General features: G+C 32.7%; 2 protein-coding genes across 2 annotated transcripts; one reads left to right on the top strand and one right to left on the bottom strand.

Moving 5' to 3' along the window:
- Positions 1 to 745: 745 nt before the first annotated feature.
- Positions 746 to 10,108, top strand: LOC114283030 (protein disulfide-isomerase like 2-1). Its single transcript, XM_028225839.2, has 11 exons — positions 746 to 1,150; positions 2,534 to 2,618; positions 4,941 to 5,038; positions 5,262 to 5,317; positions 8,020 to 8,137; positions 8,239 to 8,266; positions 8,361 to 8,452; positions 8,657 to 8,813; positions 8,918 to 9,042; positions 9,233 to 9,332; positions 9,764 to 10,108. The coding sequence occupies exons 1-11, from the start codon at positions 990 to 992 to the stop codon at positions 9,827 to 9,829; spliced, it is 1,086 nt and encodes a 361-aa protein (XP_028081640.2). The 5' UTR covers positions 746 to 989; the 3' UTR covers positions 9,830 to 10,108.
- Positions 10,109 to 11,591: 1,483 nt separating this feature from the next.
- LOC114283029 (uncharacterized) lies at positions 11,592 to 13,082 on the bottom strand. Its single transcript, XM_028225838.2, has one exon. It carries the CDS (start codon positions 12,879 to 12,881, stop codon positions 11,853 to 11,855), a length of 1,029 nt encoding a protein of 342 aa, XP_028081639.2. The 5' UTR covers positions 12,882 to 13,082; the 3' UTR covers positions 11,592 to 11,852.
- Between the last annotated feature and the right edge of the window lie 7,693 nt (positions 13,083 to 20,775).

Genomic DNA, 20,775 nt, shown 5'->3' with positions numbered 1-20,775 from the left:
TATATAAAATTGATAAATTTTTAAATAATTAATTATTTTATCAAATTAATTTTTATTATGTGTTTGGATAATAATCATGAAATGAATGGTTGTTTTTATTTTCATTAAATTAATTTTTATTTTTTCAAAAATCAAATATGACGACAATTTTGATATAATTATTAACCAATCTATTAAATAAAAAAATTCAAAATTAAAAACATTTAATATATTAAATATATCAATTAATATTAACAGCTTAACAACCACATATTATAAGAACATCATCTAAATATATAATAAAAATTAATTTTATAAAATAAATAAACGTGTAGAAGATTTATTAATTTTACATAATTTTATCTTTGGTAGATAGAAATAATTTTTAAAAATTCAAAAATACTTTTTTAACATTTATTTTTGTCAAATTTGTTTCTATTTTATCAAATTGATGATTTTGCCCTCAAAATTGACTAATGGTATTTTTAATTGTTCTTATTTGAAACAAGATTTAAAATTCAGAATCCAATATATAATAATTAAAAAATTAAGAATTAAAGTAATACAAAATCTAAACTATAAGGATCGTTATGTTATTTTTGATTAGAGATTTGAAATTTTTGATTAGAGATTTGAAGAAAAATTTGAAAAGAAAAAAAAAATACATATATGAAATTAAATAAAAAAAATATATATATTTTAAATCTATTCCTAAATCTCCTGTAATTGGCTCTTTATATTAAAAAAAATATATATATTTTAAATCGATTCCCAAATCTCCTGTAGTTGGCTCTTCATATTAATTTTCAAAAAAAAATAGAGATACCGTGTTGTTACGGAACAGCAACTTATATATACATTTTCAATAAAAATAAAAATCGGACCGCTATAAAATGCACCGCAGAGAGTCCGACGACTGACTCAACATTTCATTGCTCTATTCTTATCTCTCTTCACAGTGAGCGTCAATAATTTTTGTTGAGAGTTCCGACTCCTAGAGAGAGACAAAAATGTCGAGTAACAGATCGCAGATCTGTTGGGTTTTCGTGACCCTAGCTTTGTTCTTAGCTTTGTCGGCCTTTGCTGACGATGTAGTCGTGTTGACGGAGGAGAATTTCGAGAAGGAGATCGGTCAAGATCGAGGCGCTCTCGTCGAGTTCTACGCTCCTTGGTACAAAAATTCCCTATCAAGATCGCTATTTATGCTTAATTTTGTTATATAGAATGTTGATTTGAGTTCAGATTGATTCGTTGATCGTTGTTGTAGTAGTAGCTAATAGTTATGTGCTTGATGTCACTGATTTTAAATGTTTTTGATGAATAGATCTGTTTGTGTAATACAGATCTGAGTGATCTATTGACTTCTGGGCTAAATTGATTGAGTTGGTGTAACGATATACACATGCGAATATAGTTTTTTTTTTTTTTTAAAGCTCTGTTTGGTTTAGTTTCATCTGTTTTTGATTTTTTTTTTTAAAATTAACTTTGTGAAAAAAAAATATTAAAAACTCATTATTTTCATATCATTTTCTCTCTTTTTGGGATGAAAGTAATTTTTAAAAATTCAATTTTTTTTTTTTGTAGTTTTTGTTTCTGTTAAACTAGCTTGTAATTTGTTGAAAAAATTTCAGAAACAAAAATCTCAACCAAACAAAACCCTTGTTTTTCATATTGAAAGTAAATTTTGGCACATTGGTCACTATATTATCACTATTGTTGTTGCTGATTCGGGTAGTGATTGGGAAAAGGAAAGAGAAAATGTGAGAACAATGTAAATAAAATAGAAGCTCTTTTTTTTTTTTTGGGGGGGGGGGGGGGGTGGCATTCCCCATTGCCTTTTGAAATCCTTATCCAAATCAATGGTCCAAACACAGTGTAAATTGATAGATCATATAAACCTGGGTCTTGGAATGGAAGCACAATCAGCCTTGGTTTTTGGTTAAGAAGGCGCCAAAATGCTGTTGAAATTTTAAATATTGCTTCAAACCGTGCTATTGTAAAATTTAGAACCTACATGATTTATCTGTGCTTAATTCTTTTTTCCCAGTTTTGAGCATTCATTCCTTACTATAGCAGCTGGCAACTAGAAACCTTTGTCACATCATCACTGATAAATGATGATCTTACAAACTTGGTCCCCTACCAGGGCGAATCGGAAAATTAAATATCAAAAAGTGTGTTTTTGGGAGATTTGATATTGGTAGTCATGAGGCCGCTAGTGAATCATTAAATTAGCTACAGCCGTTAGAATACAAAATGAAGTGAGAGATTGTGCTGTATTCTAGCATGATGATCTTTTATTTTTATTATCAGAATATTATCTGAACCTCCTGTTTCCAAATTTATCTACTAGAAGACTCTGTGATTTTATTTGATATGTTTGTAATTAGGCTACTTTCCTGAACACTAGTTTCCCATTTGACTTTTATATGGTTCTTTCTGTTTATTTCTCTTCATAACAAATATTTATTATGCAGTGTTTTCCCCCCTAATCTCATGTATGTTTGGTTGGTTTATCTGATGGTGGCACCTATAATTTTGTGTTCCATGGTAGGTGCGGGCATTGTAAAAAACTTGCTCCAGAGTATGAGAAACTTGGTGCAAGTTTCAAGAAGGCAAAGTCTGTTTTGATTGGAAAGGTTAGTCTTTCGAGATCCTGGAACAATCTTTTCAAGTTTGAAGATTTAAGTTTTTCAGTGCTTGTTGTATGAGTGTATGTCATGGTGTTCTATTGATAGATTAAATAGCTCTAATCATGTATATATTTGTATACTTACTCTGTCCAATTTTGTTTGTCCACCTTTCCTTTTTAGTTCGTCCAAAAATGTTTGTCCATTTTCTATTTTGAGATACTAAATTTTGTTAGATTTCCAAAATTGCCCACTATAAATCATTGTAAACACATTTTGAAATTCAACTAGAAAGGCAATGGTGGGAAAAACATTTCAAAATTTAAATTAACAGTAATGATTGTATGTCTCCTTAATAAGTTGGATTCTCTATAATGGACAGACAAATTGGGACAGAGGGAGTATATGATTAGATGTATATTTTGGGACCATGAAGATGGCTTGTTGTAATTTTTGAATATTGGAACTTTGGATAACCTATATTTTCAAGAATTTCCCTTAATTTGGATGAACCTTTTCAGTAGAAGAATTTGATGTGTGTTCTAATTTTTTTTTACTGTTGGTTTGGGGAGGTTCTGAATTTGCAGTGTTGATGCAACAGTAAGGTTGACTTTTTTTTTTTATATTCAATTTTCCTTAAATTGTCATATGATCTCTTCCGTTCCGTGGGCAAATTGTTTGTTAAAAATTTTGAAGGATTTTTTTTTTTGGTATTACATTATATGATAGACTAAGAGTGAACATTTTCGTTATTTAGGGGTTGTTTGGGATGACCTAAATAAGTGTATTTTTTGTCTTTTTACAAAAAGATGTGCAGAAAAGTAGAGAGGTGATGTGATGGAAAAAAGATAAAAAGATAGATTATTTTGTAGTAGCCAAACTTGGCCTTAGGGTCGATTATCACAATAGCGGGAGAGATTGATGCAGATGTGGCCCATAGGATTAAGGCGGGATGGTGTAAGTGGAGAAGTGCGTCTGGGGTATTGTGCGATAAACGAATACCCACTAGACTAAAAGGTAAGTTTTATAGAACGGCTATTAGACCAGCTATGTATGGGACGGAGTGTTGGGCAACCAAGAAACAACATGTAGATAAAATGAGTGTGGCTGAGATGAGGATGCTAAGGTGGATGTGTGGTAAGACTAGATAGGATAGGATTAGGAATGAGTGTATTCGGGAATGGGTAGGAGTAGCACCGATAGAAGATAAGTTGAGAGAGAATCGTTTGAGATGGTTTGGTCATATTCAACGGAGACTAACAGAGGCAGTAGTGAAGAGATGCGATGCTGTAACGGTAGATGGAAGTGTTAGGGGACGGGGTAGGTCTAGATTAACGTTGACTAGCGTTATAAATAGAGATATGAATCTACTTAATTTGACTAATGAAGAGACCTTTGATAGGGCCGCGTGAAGAAGAAGGATTCATGTAACCGACCCCATTTGATGGAACTTAAGGCTTGGCTTGGTTTGGTTTGGTTTACATTATATGATAGACTAGGAAGAAAAATATTAGTTTTTATCTAAGAAATTGTATTTAAAGCTGATGTTCAAAATGGCATGGTTTAATTTAATGCCATTTAGGGGTTGTTTGAGAAGTGCTAAAAGCTCTTAGCACACCTTTTGACTTTTTACGAAAAAATGTGAAATATTGATTAAATTTGAAGTGATGTGGTAGAGAGATTATGTGACCCAATTAAGATGAATATGACCCAAATAGGATAATGGGTTAAAAACATAGCCTTAATTCTTGTACCTTATCTGGTTAGGGTGAAATGTCATACTAATTAAATGAATAAATAAATAAAAACATAGTTTTGTACCATGATATAAATGCTTGTGGTTAACAATGGGATTTATTTTGGTGTAATTGTAGTCTTTTGCCTCGAATTATCTTTTAAAATATACTTGTTCCCCCTTCCCCCATGAAAACACATGATAAAACACCTTACTCCTTAGTGCAATGGTTTTGTTTTGACCAATGGAAGTCGGTCTTGATGTTCTTTATAGTAAAAAATAATTACATGTGTTTGGAATACCATGTGGTTGTGTGTTCAACCAATGGTGTTTCGTGATTTGCTCACATTATGCTCTTTTCTTTTTTGGACCACGTAAGCACATAGCCCCTTGTTATTGTGTGGGCATACAACCAATGTGGTGTTTTAGGAAGACAGAATAATTACCCCTTTGTAGTTTATTGGGTGATCAGATTTTCCTACAAGAAAACACATGATAGACCACCTTGCTTTTAGTGCAATGGTTTTGTTTTGATCAACAGAGGTTTGTTTGGATGTTCTTTGTAGTTTGTTGGATGATTGGGTCGTTTGTTGCAGGTGGATTGCGATGAGCATAAGAGCGTATGTAGCAAATATGGTGTTTCTGGGTATCCCACAATCCAGTGGTTTCCCAAAGGGTCCTTGGAGCCTAAAAAGTGAGTGCATGGCATTATGATTATTTTCCTTCCCACCTTCATTGTCATTATCATCATCTTTTATTTCTTTTTTTATTTAGATAATTGAAACACCTAAGGATTTCAAACATGCATATGCTCTTCAAATCATTGCATATTTGAATTATTGCCCCACCCTAAATTTTTTCCATATTTTAATTTGTACTCATCTTAATAGTTTTTTTTTTTTTTTTTAATTTGTTAGGTATGAAGGTGCACGTACTTTGGAAGCCCTTGTTGAGTTTGTGAATAGTGAAGGGGGTAAGAATCCTTTGTATGCGAATCTATAAATTTTCTTGTGTGATTTTTTTTTTTGTTTATTTAGCCTCTTTTGTTGCTGTTGCATGGAGTTAGGAGGTATGTATGTTGGGTATGGGCAGTGGCGGAGCCACATGGTGTCCAAGGGGGTCAGTGCCCCTCCTGGTTTATTTTTTTATTTTTTTTATACTATGTATATGAATAAAATTTTAAACAAAAATAATATTTAGAATAAAATGTCAAGGACATTTTTAAATTTATGAAAACAATAGTGATTGTTTTATTGAAAATGAAGTGACTACAACAAATTATATTTTTATGTATGAAAATTTTGTGAAAAAATCTCAATATAAAGGTAATATCCATCATTATTGATATGCAAATATAATTAATCTCATTATATATAAAAAAAAATTACTAGAGTGTTAGTTATATTTGCATGTGGAGTTCACTCTTCATATGCTGCTTTACTATTGATTGGTAATATGATATCATATGTTAATAATGACATCATATCACTATTATATGAAATTTTTACTTCAATTTTGTAAAAATTTGATTTATCTTACTATTATATAATTTATTTTAAGACTTAAATATATATAACTTTTTTATATTGTTCATGGTACACTAATTACACATAATATTTTCTTTTCGATTTTACTTGAAGTTAATTGTAAAATTTTAAGTGAAATACTTTTGTAATAATTTATTTAAGTTTTTGTACTTAATATTAATTCAAAAAATATTATTATCTTCTTATTTTTGGCTATAGAAAAAAAAAAAAATTAAAGTTGTAATCAATAAAGTGTCCTGTTTGATTTAGTTTCCTGCTACTGGGTATGGGTACGTGTCTATGTATTGAACATACATGACCTTTTATTTTCTTACGATGTGGTTAAGAAGCATGGACACTCCGATACAACAATTTTTGAAAACTTAGGATATGACATTGCAAACACATTACAACAAATGATTATATATACACGAAAAGTGAAAATAATAATGACATCAATTTTTTTAAATGTTGTAAAATACATTTATGTTTTATTATTAAAATGGTAAGAGAATTACTTTCACATCCTATATCTATATAGTAGTAGAAAAGAAGTGTGAACAAAAATTTTAATAGGTATCTTAAAGAACTCCATTTACTATTCTCAAACAAATTCAAAGTTTTAGATTTTAGAGTTCTTGAAATTAAAAAGTCCTACAGTTTTTTTTTATTTATCAAAAACATAAAATTGAAAGGCATAAAGTAGGAGGAATTAATATGTTATTCACCTTGTTTTGATTTTAATAATTGGTTACCAAGTTATTTTTTCTCAAACTTGTGATGTGTTTTATGTGCGTCTGAGCAATGGACACTTGCGTCCCTCAAGTGTCTGGAGCTTATATGCTTCTGAAAACATTAAACAAATAATTGTACATGTCCGACGAATACTGGTGTCCAACATGGATACAAGGGATGTGGGGACTTGGTTATCGTGTGCATAAAACTTGTGTGAAGTAAAGACATGGTTTGCATCCTAACATGCGTTTTATACAATGTTTCATATGATATCTTACAATCCAGAAGATGGCGTGTATGTCTTGATGCTAAAATTGACACGTCTTGGTACAAATAGACAGCTTAGTTTGGTACAAATAGACACATCTTGCATTCCTGCATGCATGACATGATATATCTAGTAGAATGTGAGTGCACGCTCAAGAAGAACCTAAACAACATGAGATATGTTAGCAAAATAATGTAATGCTGGGTAATTTTAGAAATACAAAATTGTGATGGATAACTATTAAATAGAAGAGGTCTTACCTCGTAAGATTACATCTGTGAGCCGTTGCTGATAGCAAAATGCCTACAAATGCAATCACACACATCTTTTTGATATTCTCTTTCATGCTATCCTGCTCCCTGCTCCCTTTGATCAACATTTAGCTCCAAATTTTGTTGTGTTTTTTATTGGTAAGAAAATATTTTACTTAAACAACTGATACGTACTAATCTTGTGGAGCTCCAACTGCTGTGAGAGCTTTCTTTTTTCTTCATCACTTGTTACAAACTAGTACGTGGGAGCCATAAATAGCTTTGTTTAAATAAACCTGTTTTTGTGTCCTTTACTATTCTTGAGGAGTCTATTCTTACCTTTTGGCCTTGGTAGAGTTAAATTGGTTTTCAGTGCATCTATATTTCTCCTTTCGCTTTACTTGGCAACTATTCTGAATTTTTGTGACATCCTTGTTAATATGATGTTCTCTAGAGATAGCTGGCATGCTTTTCAATGGTAAAGAGGTTCATCTTTATGGTTGTAACACGTGAGAGATGTAATTGTGCTTTGGAATTGCTCTATAGTTAAGCCTTTTTTTCCGCCAACTAAAATTTCATTATTCTTAAATGATGACTATAGGATATAACTTGCAAGTCATTTACATGCTTATTTTGTTGTTTGTGGTGGTTCATATTTAAAAATAAATAAATAACTGTATTTGATAGGCAGCAGCCATTAAGAATTTAAGATTCATGTGTGAAGATTAGATGTAGTGTTTCTGAGATTTGCTTCCAGATGGCACCTTTAGATGAGCTTCAGTTGATGCATTATTGACATTCATAATTTAGTTGATGCATTATTGACATTCAGAATTTAAGATTCGTAATTTAAGATTCGTGTGTGAAGATTAGATGTAGTGTTCTTGATTTTCAGGGACTAATGTGAAGATAGCTGCTGTCCCCTCAAATGTAGTGGTACTGACATCTGATAATTTTGATGAAATTGTCTTGGATGATGCAAAGGATGTTTTGGTTGAATTTTATGCACCCTGGTAAGAGTGTGTTCAATTTTCTTTGCATATTGTTCATGCCTAGATGTTTTATGACTAGTGTTCTATAATTATCTCCATATGGTACGTGTTATGTTTTACAGGTGTGGTCATTGCAAAAACCTTGCTCCTGTAAGTATATTTTTTATTCTTTGATTTTGTTGCTTGTAAGGGTGCATATAAACAACGGCAGATCCCTCATTTTGTTCTTCTGTCTGTCATGTAGACTTATGAAAAGGTTGCCACTGCATTCAAGCTAGAGGGAGATGTAGTAATTGCTAATCTTGATGCTGACAAATACAAAGATCTTGGAGAAAAGTGAGTTGAGAATAACTAGAGTTCGTTTTTTACCCTCAGAAATTTTTGGTTTTGCAGTATCAAATTCAACTTCCTTTTATATTTCCGAGTTGATATATTGGTCATTCATAAATTGTACCCTTCATGCATGCTATGTCTTAGGGAATTTTTTGTTTTTGTTTTGTGTGGAAACTCTTCCTTGATTCAAATTTCCTGCCTATACAGGTATGGTGTGAGTGGCTTTCCTACATTGAAATTTTTTCCAAAGAGCAACAAAGCTGGTGAAGATTATGATGGTGGCCGAGATTTAGATGACTTTGTAAATTTCATCAATGAGAAGTGTGGCACCAGTCGTGATTCAAAAGGACAACTGACTTCCAAAGTTAGTAGTGATAGTGTTCATGATCTGGTCGCAATATAACATATTTCTTTTTCTTTTTGTTTTTCTCTTAGTTTAACTTGACTTTATTCTGTTCTTTTGTACAGGCTGGTATAGTTGAGCATTTGGATACATTGGTGAAGGAGTTTGTTAGTGCTGGCAATGATGAGAAAAAAGCAGTTTATGGCAAGATAGAGGAGGAAGTTGAGAAGCTCAAGGGTTCTCCTGCAAGGTGGTTGTTAATGGCTTATAGGTTTTACTTTATGAAGACATGATCTATGTAAGAAATGGGGATGCCAGTGATTGTCATGGCAATCACTTGAGAGAATTTTCAGATCTAAACACTTGAAATCCGAACTGAGATTTATTATTTTCAATCTTTTCTGTTTGTTTCTTATGTAGCTATTGCTTTCCCTTTTCAGATATGGAAAGATCTACTTGAAAGCTGCAAAGAGCTGTATGGAAAAGGGTGCTGATTATGCCAATAATGAAATCCAGCGGCTGGACCGCATGCTGAAGAAGGTAAAATTTGGTTGTCCCCTTATGATATGGTTGTTTTGTCTTTGTCAAGCCTATAATGCTCTCCCCGTATTTAATTATTCCTCTAGACAACTGCAAATTATTATTATTGTCTTTGAATAAATTAAAAGGATTCCATTCATGGCCTCTGTGGCTTCACAGGCTCGAACATGAGCATAAGCCCTTTCCTTGTTAAAAGGCTGTTGATGCCAGCCAAGAAGGGGCCATGGAAATAGCTTTACCCCTAAAATAAGGAGTAAAAAAAGGTATTGTTTTTAGTTAATTAATGCAACAAAAGGAGTAGAAACTGTGGATAGGCTACGAAGGCACGCCTGTTGGTTGCTGGCAAGCATGGTTGTGGTAACACTTCATAACAACAATTTCTGGGTTTCTGATCTGCGTTTTCATTCACTATTCGTGTTTTGTTGGTGCAGGCCATTAGTGAAGCAAAGGCTGATGAGTTTGCCCTCAAGAAGAATATCCTGTCTGCTTTTGCTTGAACTCTGAGACGATTTGCATCCTTGGTGTTGCAGCTTGGAGTTACTCTGCTTCCCGGGTTTGGTCCCCAAAGTTTTTCTTTGTCTTGGGGCTTGTATTATTTGCGATGCTCTTATTGCACATCTTCTTGACACATTTTTGCAACCAAAGTTTCAATTATAGTAGAAGAAAACAGGTAGTGGACATCTAGTGTTACAGTTTAGCAATAATGCGATGGTTACTCTGAACTCTCATAATTATCAACTCTTTGACAACGAGAGCATTAGCTACTGTTGCACTTATCCTGTGTCTTGGTATGATTGTTTTCTAGTTAGATTATCATGATCTGTTTGTTAAATCTGACCCTCTGACCCTTGTGCTGGAAGGTTGTGGACCGGACTGTCCGGTGTTTTTCTCAAATTTGGAAATTGTTATTGCTGCTGACTATTGATCATATTGGCCAATCTAGGAATACAGTAGCCGGGAAACTATCAGGTGTTCCCACTGACCTTTTCTGGTAAAACAAGTTGCCTTAACCAGTTTTGTGTGAATTTTTATTTTTATTGTTGTGTTGGAAGCTTGGTGATTCAAGTTAACATGGAAATTCAAAGTTGGGTCAATACATGATTTAGTTTTGAATTTAAAAGTAAGGAACTGGAGTGGATTAGTTCATTCTTGGGTTAGGCAACCCGAAATATATATTTTTTTTACAAAATTTTATTTTTGTTGGGATGCATTCGTATAGTTGATGGAAAACAAGTATTAAGATTGATGTTGTTTAGTTACACTATTTTAGCTTGTTAAGTAAGTGAAACTGGATTTTTCAATATGACATGAATTTTATAGAAACATTTTTTGTTCCTTCTGTGCATGTTACGGTAATGAATATAATTTTTATTAAATTAATTATTATTATTTTTAATGAAATAACATGAAAATAAACATTTTAGAATGATCTTTCAATTCTATTTTTATTTTGCTCACCAATCAATTTGTTTGGGATGTGAGTTGACTTTTTAGTTATTTTAGATTGGGGTTAAAAAGTTTCATTTGTGATAGGTTTTTTTGCATTTTTGACTTTTAACTTTTGTAAAAGAAAAAATAAAATGATTATGAATTGAATATTACATTTTATTTTATTTGATTAAAATAATTTATTTTACAGCAATGATTGAGGGTCACAATTTTTGTGGTTCAAATGACTTAAAATTGTTAAAACGACGTCGTTTTAAGTACAAAACAACTTCAAAATTGTTAAAACGACGTTGTTTTAACAATTTTGAGCCATTTGAGCAACAAAAATTGTGGCCCTCAAACATTTTCCTTTATTTTATCTTATATGGTTATTTTAGCACAAACAAACAATCATCCCAAGCGGGGTTTTATGGCGATTCTCTCTCAAGTGGGGCATCTAAAGTAGTTGAGCTTAGTGGGTTTATTTTGAAATTGAAGTTGGCTCTGATGGCTTGAATCATTTACTTCTTTAAATTTGTTCGTTAGGAATTTACTACTTAAAATTTGTTCATTAGAATATTTATGGATTTCGATAATCTAATTTTTTTTAAAAACTTGTCTTGTTCATTAGAATATTTATGTACACAGGGTAATTAGCTATTAGTGTTCAGTTATATTTTATATAAATATTCTTAACAAAGTGCTAAAATTGAAAAGATTTAAATTATCGAAATTAACTTTAAAATAAGTCTATCAAACACGGACCCAAGTTGATCTTTCAAGTTAAAAGTAACAGTAATGTTAGGTATCATGAAAAACCTTTCATAAAAATAATCATAAAAACTTTGTGACCTTTGAATTATACTTAGAATAAAACACAACTGAATTAGTAATCTAAAAATCATAATTCTTTCATGAAATTTTTTTTCATGATTGCTAACTTTTCCCTATTACAATTGCAAACCACAAAACTAACACTTTTTAATATGTTTGACAGAATGCAATGGAGAGAGAGCTTTATAAAACATATGTAATGAAACCAGTCTATGATCTCTATAGATACAACAGACACACTTAAGATTATGGATTAATTTACTTTGAAGAAACAGGGTTGAAAGCTCTAGCAAAACCATTCATTGCATCATAACTCTTTGAGCTAAAACCTAAGCACCCAAACAATCCTTGCCTGTACGGCAAGTACGTCTTCTTCCTCATCTCCTCCGCCTCCGCCCTTTTCTCCGTGTAATGCAATTCATGTGCCGACGCCGGCACTCTCCGCTTCCCCGCTCCTCTCGCCTTCGCCGCCGCGGGGGCGGAAAAAGCAACCGATTCAGAGACCTTTCTATCCTTGATTGGCGAGAATGATATCGAGCTCCAGAACTTACTGTGACCGTTGTTCCGTCCTTCACTCTTGCTTCTGTACAGAAAATCTTTCAAAAACAGCCAACTCTTCGACCTCGACGATGGAGTCGACATCGAATCCGCCTCGTTCTGCTTGTTCTTGAGAGCTTCGAAAGCTACATTGCATTTTTTGTTCTCGGTCTTTTGCTTTTGCTTTTGCTCTTGCTCTTCTTCATCGTCATTTTCGTGCCATTGAAACAGTGGTGTTCTTAATGGAGACATAGATCTGGTTCTTCTGCTTCTACGCAGAGATCTGTCTCGCCATTTCACTCTCGGAAACCTCTCATCAGCTTCTTCGTTCATTTTATTCTCGAAATCGCCTTCGGTTTCGTGTAGATCCAGAAGCGGCGTCGAGAGCTTCATCGGCCGGATCTGGCCGTTCAGGAACAGCTCGTCGGCCGAGCTCATCGATTCTTTCGACGCAGAACCTACAGTTCCAAACCTAGCCGAAAATTCGAACTCGAATGAGGCCGACATTGTCCCCTCAGACACCGGAGAAGACGAACAGAGCACGAAATGCATTGGACTCGCCGGAACACTGTAGAAAAATCCACCACCACTGGCGGGGCTGGAGGTAGCGCTGACGAAAGGGGTGGAGAAAGTGCTGTCGATGTCGGAATTGGTGTGTTGGTTGAAGATGGTGGTTTCGCCATTGTTAGGGTTTTGAAGGTCTGATGATGTAGAGTGCGTGGCGGTGGAAGTTTCGAGCTCTTCTTCCATGTGATTGTGTGTGTCTGAGAGAGAGAGAGAGAGAGTTTGAGATTGATTTATGACGAAGTTGAACAGTGTTGCAGAAGAAGAAAAAGAGATTGAAAAGAAAATGGAGCTTCTTGAATGAATGGGTGCGGCTTTATATCGGCAAAGCCGCTACTGTCATTTCATTTTCTTTATCAAGTTTAACCTTCATTTGGCATGCCAAAAAATTTATTATTATTATTATTATTTTTTTTTTCGTTATTTTAATTATAAAAAGATAAAATAGATTAAAAAGTCGATAAGGCAAAATAACACATTTAAATTATAATCATTTCATTTTTTTCTCTCAAAAAAGCTAAACTAAAGCCTAACCCGAACGAGATTTTTTAGTTCAAGATTAAAATAGTCAAAAAGTCAACTCACATCCCAAACGAACTCGAGCATCCGCAGCAGACCCCTTAAATCATTCCTTACCTATTTTAAGGGGTTGGAGCTCTTTGATACCACGTCATCAGCTCCCTTATCAGCCATTCTAAACTAATATTTGTTACAGTGACTCCTTATTTGTAAAGAGTCATTGTAACTCTCTTATATCTGACAATGGTCGTTCATCTGAATGCCCCAGATGAGTAATCTAGGCAAAATTTGCTTCGCTAATCGTCTACCCAAGCGTTTGGCAGGTTGATCGACTGGTTAACTGCCCCTTAGTCACTACTCTGCTTTGTCTATTCTCAAACCTTTAATATCATTTTCTCTCTCTCTTTCTCTCTCTCTCTCTCTATATATATATATATATATATTTGTATATGTATGACAATTGTAGAAGTGGAAGGTAGAGATCATCTATAGTTTCTGTCAATTCTCAATCCATAGTTGCTCAAACCTTCAATGTCTTCTCTCTTTCTTAATGATTTTCTTACAGAGTTTTGAATTATAATTTCTGATCATCTATTAGAATTACTAGATTTTGCTTTCATGTGCTCTACCAATACTTTGAAGCCAACATTTATAATTCTCTCTGTCTTATTAGATTGATTATACTGTGTTGTTTTGTTCCTATCTATCCCATTTTCATTGATGTAATATATTATGGTCAAAGATTACAAAAACTTGTTCTAATCTGTTCATTCAAGAGGACCCATATTGGTGAACACCGTCCCCAATTAATCCAACAAGAAGATGAAAAAGTGAAAGAATATTTTAATAATGTTTTAGGAAAAGAATATGGAGTTTGTTGAAAAAAAGTAAATAAAAAAGTAATTTCTAAAATATGGAATGAATTTTTTAATAATATTTTAGGGTAAAATATAAGGGAGTTGATGGGGATGCTCTTAGAGAGGGAGGGTTTCCCATTTTCTTTTTTAGTAGTTTTTATTTATTTATTTATTTTTTAAATTTTTTTTTGACAAAATTAACGATAAATTTAAGTTGAAGGATGCATTCAGTATTAGGTTTAAGGATTAATCTTGTTTGACCAGAAGAAAAAGTCGACATCACCAAAAAAGTAATCGGTGCCCAACGGATGCAGTTGTGCCTGTGTGGTGTGACAAATAAATGATATTGAATAGATAAATGACATGTATACAAATAGTCAAACATTTAAATAGATCGCTATGAAGCACGGGTACTCCAAAAATAGTGTCGTACGAGTACCGGGTACTTACCAAGTGCGGGTATGCGTACCGGTACGGCTACACGCGTACCGAATACGGCAAAAGGGGGTCCGGTACATTTGGTTCATTCGGGTACGGCATGGGTATGCGTACCTGGCGCGGCAAAAGGGAGCCTAGTATGTTTGGTTCATTCGCGTACGGCGTGGGTACGCCGGGGCTTTTTTTTTTTTTTTGTGCCCTTGCAGATCAACAATGCATTTATTTATTATTATTTATTATTTTTTTATTTTTTTGGTGCCCTTGCAGATTAGCAATTTTGATGTTTCTCTGCTGTCCTATCTATTTGTATGAATTGTATAAGCATAATAGCATATCAACAAATGATTTTGATGTTTTTAAAAAGCAATTTGAACAAAAAAAATAACAAGTCCTATAAAGGGCAATTCTGTGTATGACTATGCATTATGCTTTTCCTTCAAATCCTCCTAGAATTTCTTTATAAAATCTTTAATCATAACAAACTTTTAAAGTTTATGCACAAAATATTAAAAATTGATACGGTATTAGTTGGTTAGTAGTGGTTGGGAATGATGCAATTTTATGTATTATGCAAATTGTAATTGCGACCTGCCTCAATTGAGAATTTTTTTTCCTTTACTGTTGGCAATTAACTTTAAATCTTTATTTGGTCTCTTGTTATTTCTTTGGTCTCACCCTATAAAAATAGCAAATTGATGAGCAAAAAGAAAGATTTTAAAAATAAATTATGATAACAAATTGACAGTGCATAACATGTCAAAGTGAGAGATTTCACAAATATTATTTTTAACGCTTAATGGTTTTAAATTATAGGAAAATGAGTAGTTCTCTTTTTAGTTTTGATATTTAATTTTAATTTATAGGTTGGATCCTTTAACCATAATTATAAAAAAAAAATATATATATATATATATAGGCGTCCCGCAGCTGTACCAGTATCATACTTTTTTTGAGTTTTGCCGAATCGGCGTACCCGCACTCGTACTCGTACTCGTACCCGCACCCGTGCTTCCCTGATAGATCAACAAATAAGTAAGTTTTGAATACATAAATGTTCTTTTGGATAAGAAAAATGATTTGTAGCTTGAAAATCTTTCGGCTCGAATGGCCCGACGTCGTTTTGGGCAATGTTTTTTTTTTTTTTTTTCCCCCTATTAGATCTCTGAAACTAAAGGACGGAGGAACAAACAAAGGGACAAACAGACACGAAAAGAAAGACAGAGGAAGAGAAAAAGAAAGAGAGAGAAATCGATCGATTGAATTTCTTCTTCTTCTTCTTCTTCTTTTTTCAGGGTTTGAAATCGATCAATTTCATCGAAATCGATGGATATGGATTTCACAAAATCGATGGATGTTGATGGTGATGATGATGATGATGTTGATGAAGATGTTGTTGTTGATGATGATGATGTGTTGATGATGAAAATGTTGTTGATGTTGATGAAGGTGAACACCCAAATTCCTCTTCTGTGTGTGTGTGTGTGTCGTTGTTGATGAAGATGAACACCCAGCTTCCTCTTCTCTTTCTTTGTTCTTCATCTTCAAAGAGAAAAGAAAAAAAAGAAAAGAAAAAAAATTTCAAAACGATGTTGTTTTGGACTCAGGCCATTCGAGCCGTGTTGTTTTCGAGCTGTCAATCGGAACTGTTTGGATAAATAATGTCCTTGGAAATGGATCTCTACGTGCCCTTTGTTTTTTGGTATGAAAATTAAGTTATGTTAATAATTGTAATTTATTCAATTTATGATATTTATTTTTTTTAAAAATAGATGATAAATACAATTTTTAAATTAAATTATTTATTTTTTAGTGGTAAATAAATACTTTTATTTTTATTTTTTTTTTATTTTATGCCCATTCTTCTTTTTTCATGTAGTGAATTTGTTTTAAAACAATTCAAATTTGTTGTTTACTTTCGTATGCTGTTACTTTTAGAATCATCAATAAGCAAACCCTTAATTGCATCCGCTGGTCTTCCTCACTTGCTCCTGTTGGTTCACTCCAAGTTTTGCCATGGTGTCTGCAATGCTGTTCCCTTCACTAACAACATGTGACAAGGAACATTCACATTTTTGTGGGAATTTCAGTAGCACCTTCTTCAACAATGTTAATTAACAGTGATCATGGAGTCAAGACTCGATTTCGACTTCATATATAAGTTTTTTATTAAAATTTTTACTATACTTCTGAGTGTGGGATCTGTGGATTTGCGTGGGTCCCACATCTGTGAGAAGTTTGGTAGAAAATTTGAGTTTCATAACATTTTTCTAAATTTTTTTACAAGATTTTATTGCTAGCCCAATTGTAAATATTTCAGATTTCAACTTCAAAACTTGAGCAATTTTCAAGATAAACCTAGCTTCTTGTTTCACTAACACCGCCCTAGCCTGCTCGCCTCGGATCTCTTTTGGCTCTCCCATCAGAGTTTAGTTTATTGGAAAACACAACTTAATTATATGTGTTAAACTAATTGATAGATCACATACAAACAAAAAAATTGTGTCTGATTTTGGGTATATTTGACACAACTTAATTTAAGTTAAAAATTAATAATAACAAAATAGAAGTCAAATTATTTTGAGTCTTATTAACAAGTACTCTAGGAGTAAAAAAAAAGAAAAAATAGATGTAAACTCAATACACTTTTCATGAGTTCTATAACACATTTTTACTCATATTGAAACAGTTTTTTTTTTTTTAATTTTTTACTAATCCCAATATTAAATAATGTATGGAGAACATTTGTTAATATTTGCCAATTATTTTTTTATCAGCACAGACTCAAATTTAAAAAGTGCACAGTTTCATTTTCACATCATTCATGAAATGTGATTAGTCAACCAAAATATGCCAATCTATTGGATTAAATCTTAGGGGTGCTTACAAGGTCTTGTTCCAGAAAATGTTAATTTAGTTAAAAAATTAAAAATTCAACTCATTTCGTTTATTTCTTTACATATTTTTTTATAAAAAATTAAAAACAAATCAATTCCCAAACCAACCCATATATTGTAGATCCATGATTTAAACCAATAATTACTCATTTAGAGCACCACTTAGATTTGTTTCAGGAGCATTGAATAATTTTTTCTTCATAGTATTATTTTTTTTAGGCCGCTAATTTGAGGCTTATTTAATTATTTATCAACAATTAATCATTGGAAATTAAAACTTATCCAATCAAAGTTGGTAAATTTAATTATTTAAGAATTTTGTTAACAAACCACATCATCAATTGGTACACTAGTTAGTATACTAATTGGTACATATAACATTATTCTTTATTAAGAATGCATGAAATGAGTATAAACTTCCTCCACTATCATAAAAGGTAGAAAAAACAATAAATGTATACTATTAAGGAAGGGCTTGATAATGAGTGTTTTTAGGACACTTGTTAAGAATACATTAAATGAGATGAACCACCCCCATTGAGTACAAAATGATCTTTACTCATATAATCCTGTTGATTAAGTTTATCCTCCTCCAAACGTCGTCGTAACATCTAAAATTACAAACGTAAGCTGGCCGGTGGATAATAATGAGTGTTTTTAGGACACTTGTTAAGAATACTTTAAATGAGATGAACCACCCCCATTGTGTACGAAATGATCTTTACTCGTATAATCCTGTTGATCAAGTTTATCCTCCTCCAAACGTCGTCGTAACATATAAAATTACAAAAGTAAGCTGGCCGGTGGATATGTGTTGAAAATCCCTCCGATACCTAAGTCAGCAAGTAGACTAAGGAAGCAAAAACTTTATGAATTTGGGAGTCATAATTGCAATACCTAGAATTAGAGTTTGGTTTGAATTTTTGTAGATTCCGTATGACACAATCCTAATAAGACTATATTAGGAATCATATTCCTAAAGGATAATGTTTATCCTTTAACACTCTCCTTCTATAAGTCAAGTGAGATGGCACAACTCTTTGCTCGATCTTTCGCCGTGCAACCGGATTACTTTTTCTTTGTTTGCCGCTGGCTTAACCATGCTACAAATAGCGCCATGCATAGCTTGCATTACGCACCACCATATTGACATTGCATGGCTCTTTTCCTAACTCGGTCAAACCTTCATACTCGGCCTGTTTGACTGCCTTTCCTTGTAGCTTGGTTCAATCATTGACCGCCATTAGGAAGTAGTTAGGTCTTAGAATATGGGCATTTACTAGTCCGATCAAGCATCTTTGACCGACCTAGCATCTGCTCGGCCCAAACCCATGATAACTCAAAGACACAGCTTGGATCACTATGCGACCCAATTCTTGAAGACAATTCCAACTAACTCGGCCCAATTTGGCTATACAAATTATCCTATCATATATATATATATATATATATATCACTACTTCATAAATTAGATTAATTAATTTTTTTTTTTAAATTTGAAAGATATAAAAAAAAAATTGGTATCAACATAGAAATTATTATAAAATCAAATACAAAACACACATGAATAGATAAGACTTTACATAATTTGTTAAGTGGGTTCACTTTTAAACAAATTTATCAATTCACATATATTTTGCATATATTTTCTGTTTATATATTATTTATCAAATTTAAATATGTCTGAGGCTTTGAAAAATACTATTAAAAAAAGAAGATTTTTGGTGATCATTAGCTCTGGTGTAAACAAAAACGTAAAATTGTGAAAATTGTAATATATATTGATAAGGAGGGTATTTTAGTCCACTTCGGAAAATAACAATTTTCTTTATTGTGGGGGTGATTTATCTCGTTTATGTATTCTAAACAAAACTCATTAAGGAAGGATATGGGTGATTTATCTCATTGGGTCCGTTTCGAGACTCGTTTCGATAATTTAAACCATTTATATTTTAGAATATATTGAATAGAATATATTTATAAAAAAATCAAATAGTTTGGATATCATTAAGCCTTTCATCAAATCGTATTTGTATTTAGTTTTATACTTTAAATCAAGTTTGATATTCATTTTTGTACATAGAAATGTAATTCGATAAAATGATTAACAATATTCGATCAACTTAATCTTTTGCAAATATGCTTTACTCAATATAATCTAAAAAGTGAACGTTCAGATTATCGAAATGAGCCCAAATAACCGCACAATAGTGACTGTTGTGCCTCCTGCACTGTTTTTTTTTTGCTCTTTCCCTCAGTTTCTACCTATTTCATTGTAAACAACTGGGCCTAATAGAGTACATTTATTATTTTCTCAACTTTCTATATAGTGGAGAGGAGCACTAATTGAGCACTCCCAATCCTTCCCTAATGATATGTAATGAACCATATAAAGGAGTGGGTCTACACTCCTTATCGTTCCTCTTTAGGGATGGCCACGGGGCGGGTTTGTCATCCCCCTCCCCCGCTTCCGCCCTCCCCCCATGGATAAACTCCATCCCCACCGTAAACCCACTAGGGATGAAATTTTTCAACCCCATCCATGCCCTACGGATACCTGCAATACCCGATCACATTTCAAATAGACAAAAAAATTGAAAATCATTTAAATCCTTAACACACTGAATAATTTATCTTGTTTCCATATATATAAATAATGAGACTTTTTGGATTATTATTTATTTATATTTAAACAGAACCACATACTTTTAGTATTCCTTTCTTTTATCTAATTATATTATATATACATATATATTATTTATTTATATTTTTTTAATTATATCGGGTCGGGTTTGGATCCGGGGAGGTGATACCCGTCTCCACTCCACCTCCGTTGTAGGTGACTAAAATATAATCCACCCCCGCTCCCACATAAGTGTCGAGTCGGGTAAAATCCGCCCCATTTAGACAGGTATAGACGAACCACCACGGATCGAGTTAAAATGACCATCCCTCCTCCTCTCTCTATCTCTCTCTCTATTCTCTTTCTTTCACCTCATTATGAGTCAAAAAGGTGGTACTATACTGGGAAGATGTAACATAGTTAATAGTTGAGGTGATTCATCTCATTTAATGCATTGTTAACAAAACCAATTAAGAAATACTTGTTTTAAGTTTGACCAAAATAATGTATTTGACATTTCTCTACATTTTTTAAGTCTACTTTTTAGTTGACATTTTAATTTTGTTAACATTTTTTTAATTAATAACTTATTAAATCATATCGACAGAACTTTTTGAATATTTATACAACAAAAAATTATGTGACAATTTATTTAACCAAACACGTTCAATTTTTTTTGTTTTTTTTTGTTTTGCTTTTTTTTTTACATGTTATTAAAGTTGCACCAAACAAATTTACAACTTATTTAT

The sequence above is a fragment of the Camellia sinensis genome, chromosome 5 (assembly GCF_055761805.1).
Source record: "Camellia sinensis isolate YWXY chromosome 5, ASM5576180v1, whole genome shotgun sequence".
NCBI classification, from domain to species: Eukaryota; Viridiplantae; Streptophyta; class Magnoliopsida; order Ericales; family Theaceae; genus Camellia; species Camellia sinensis.
This window is presented reverse-complemented; position numbering and strand designations above follow the sequence as displayed.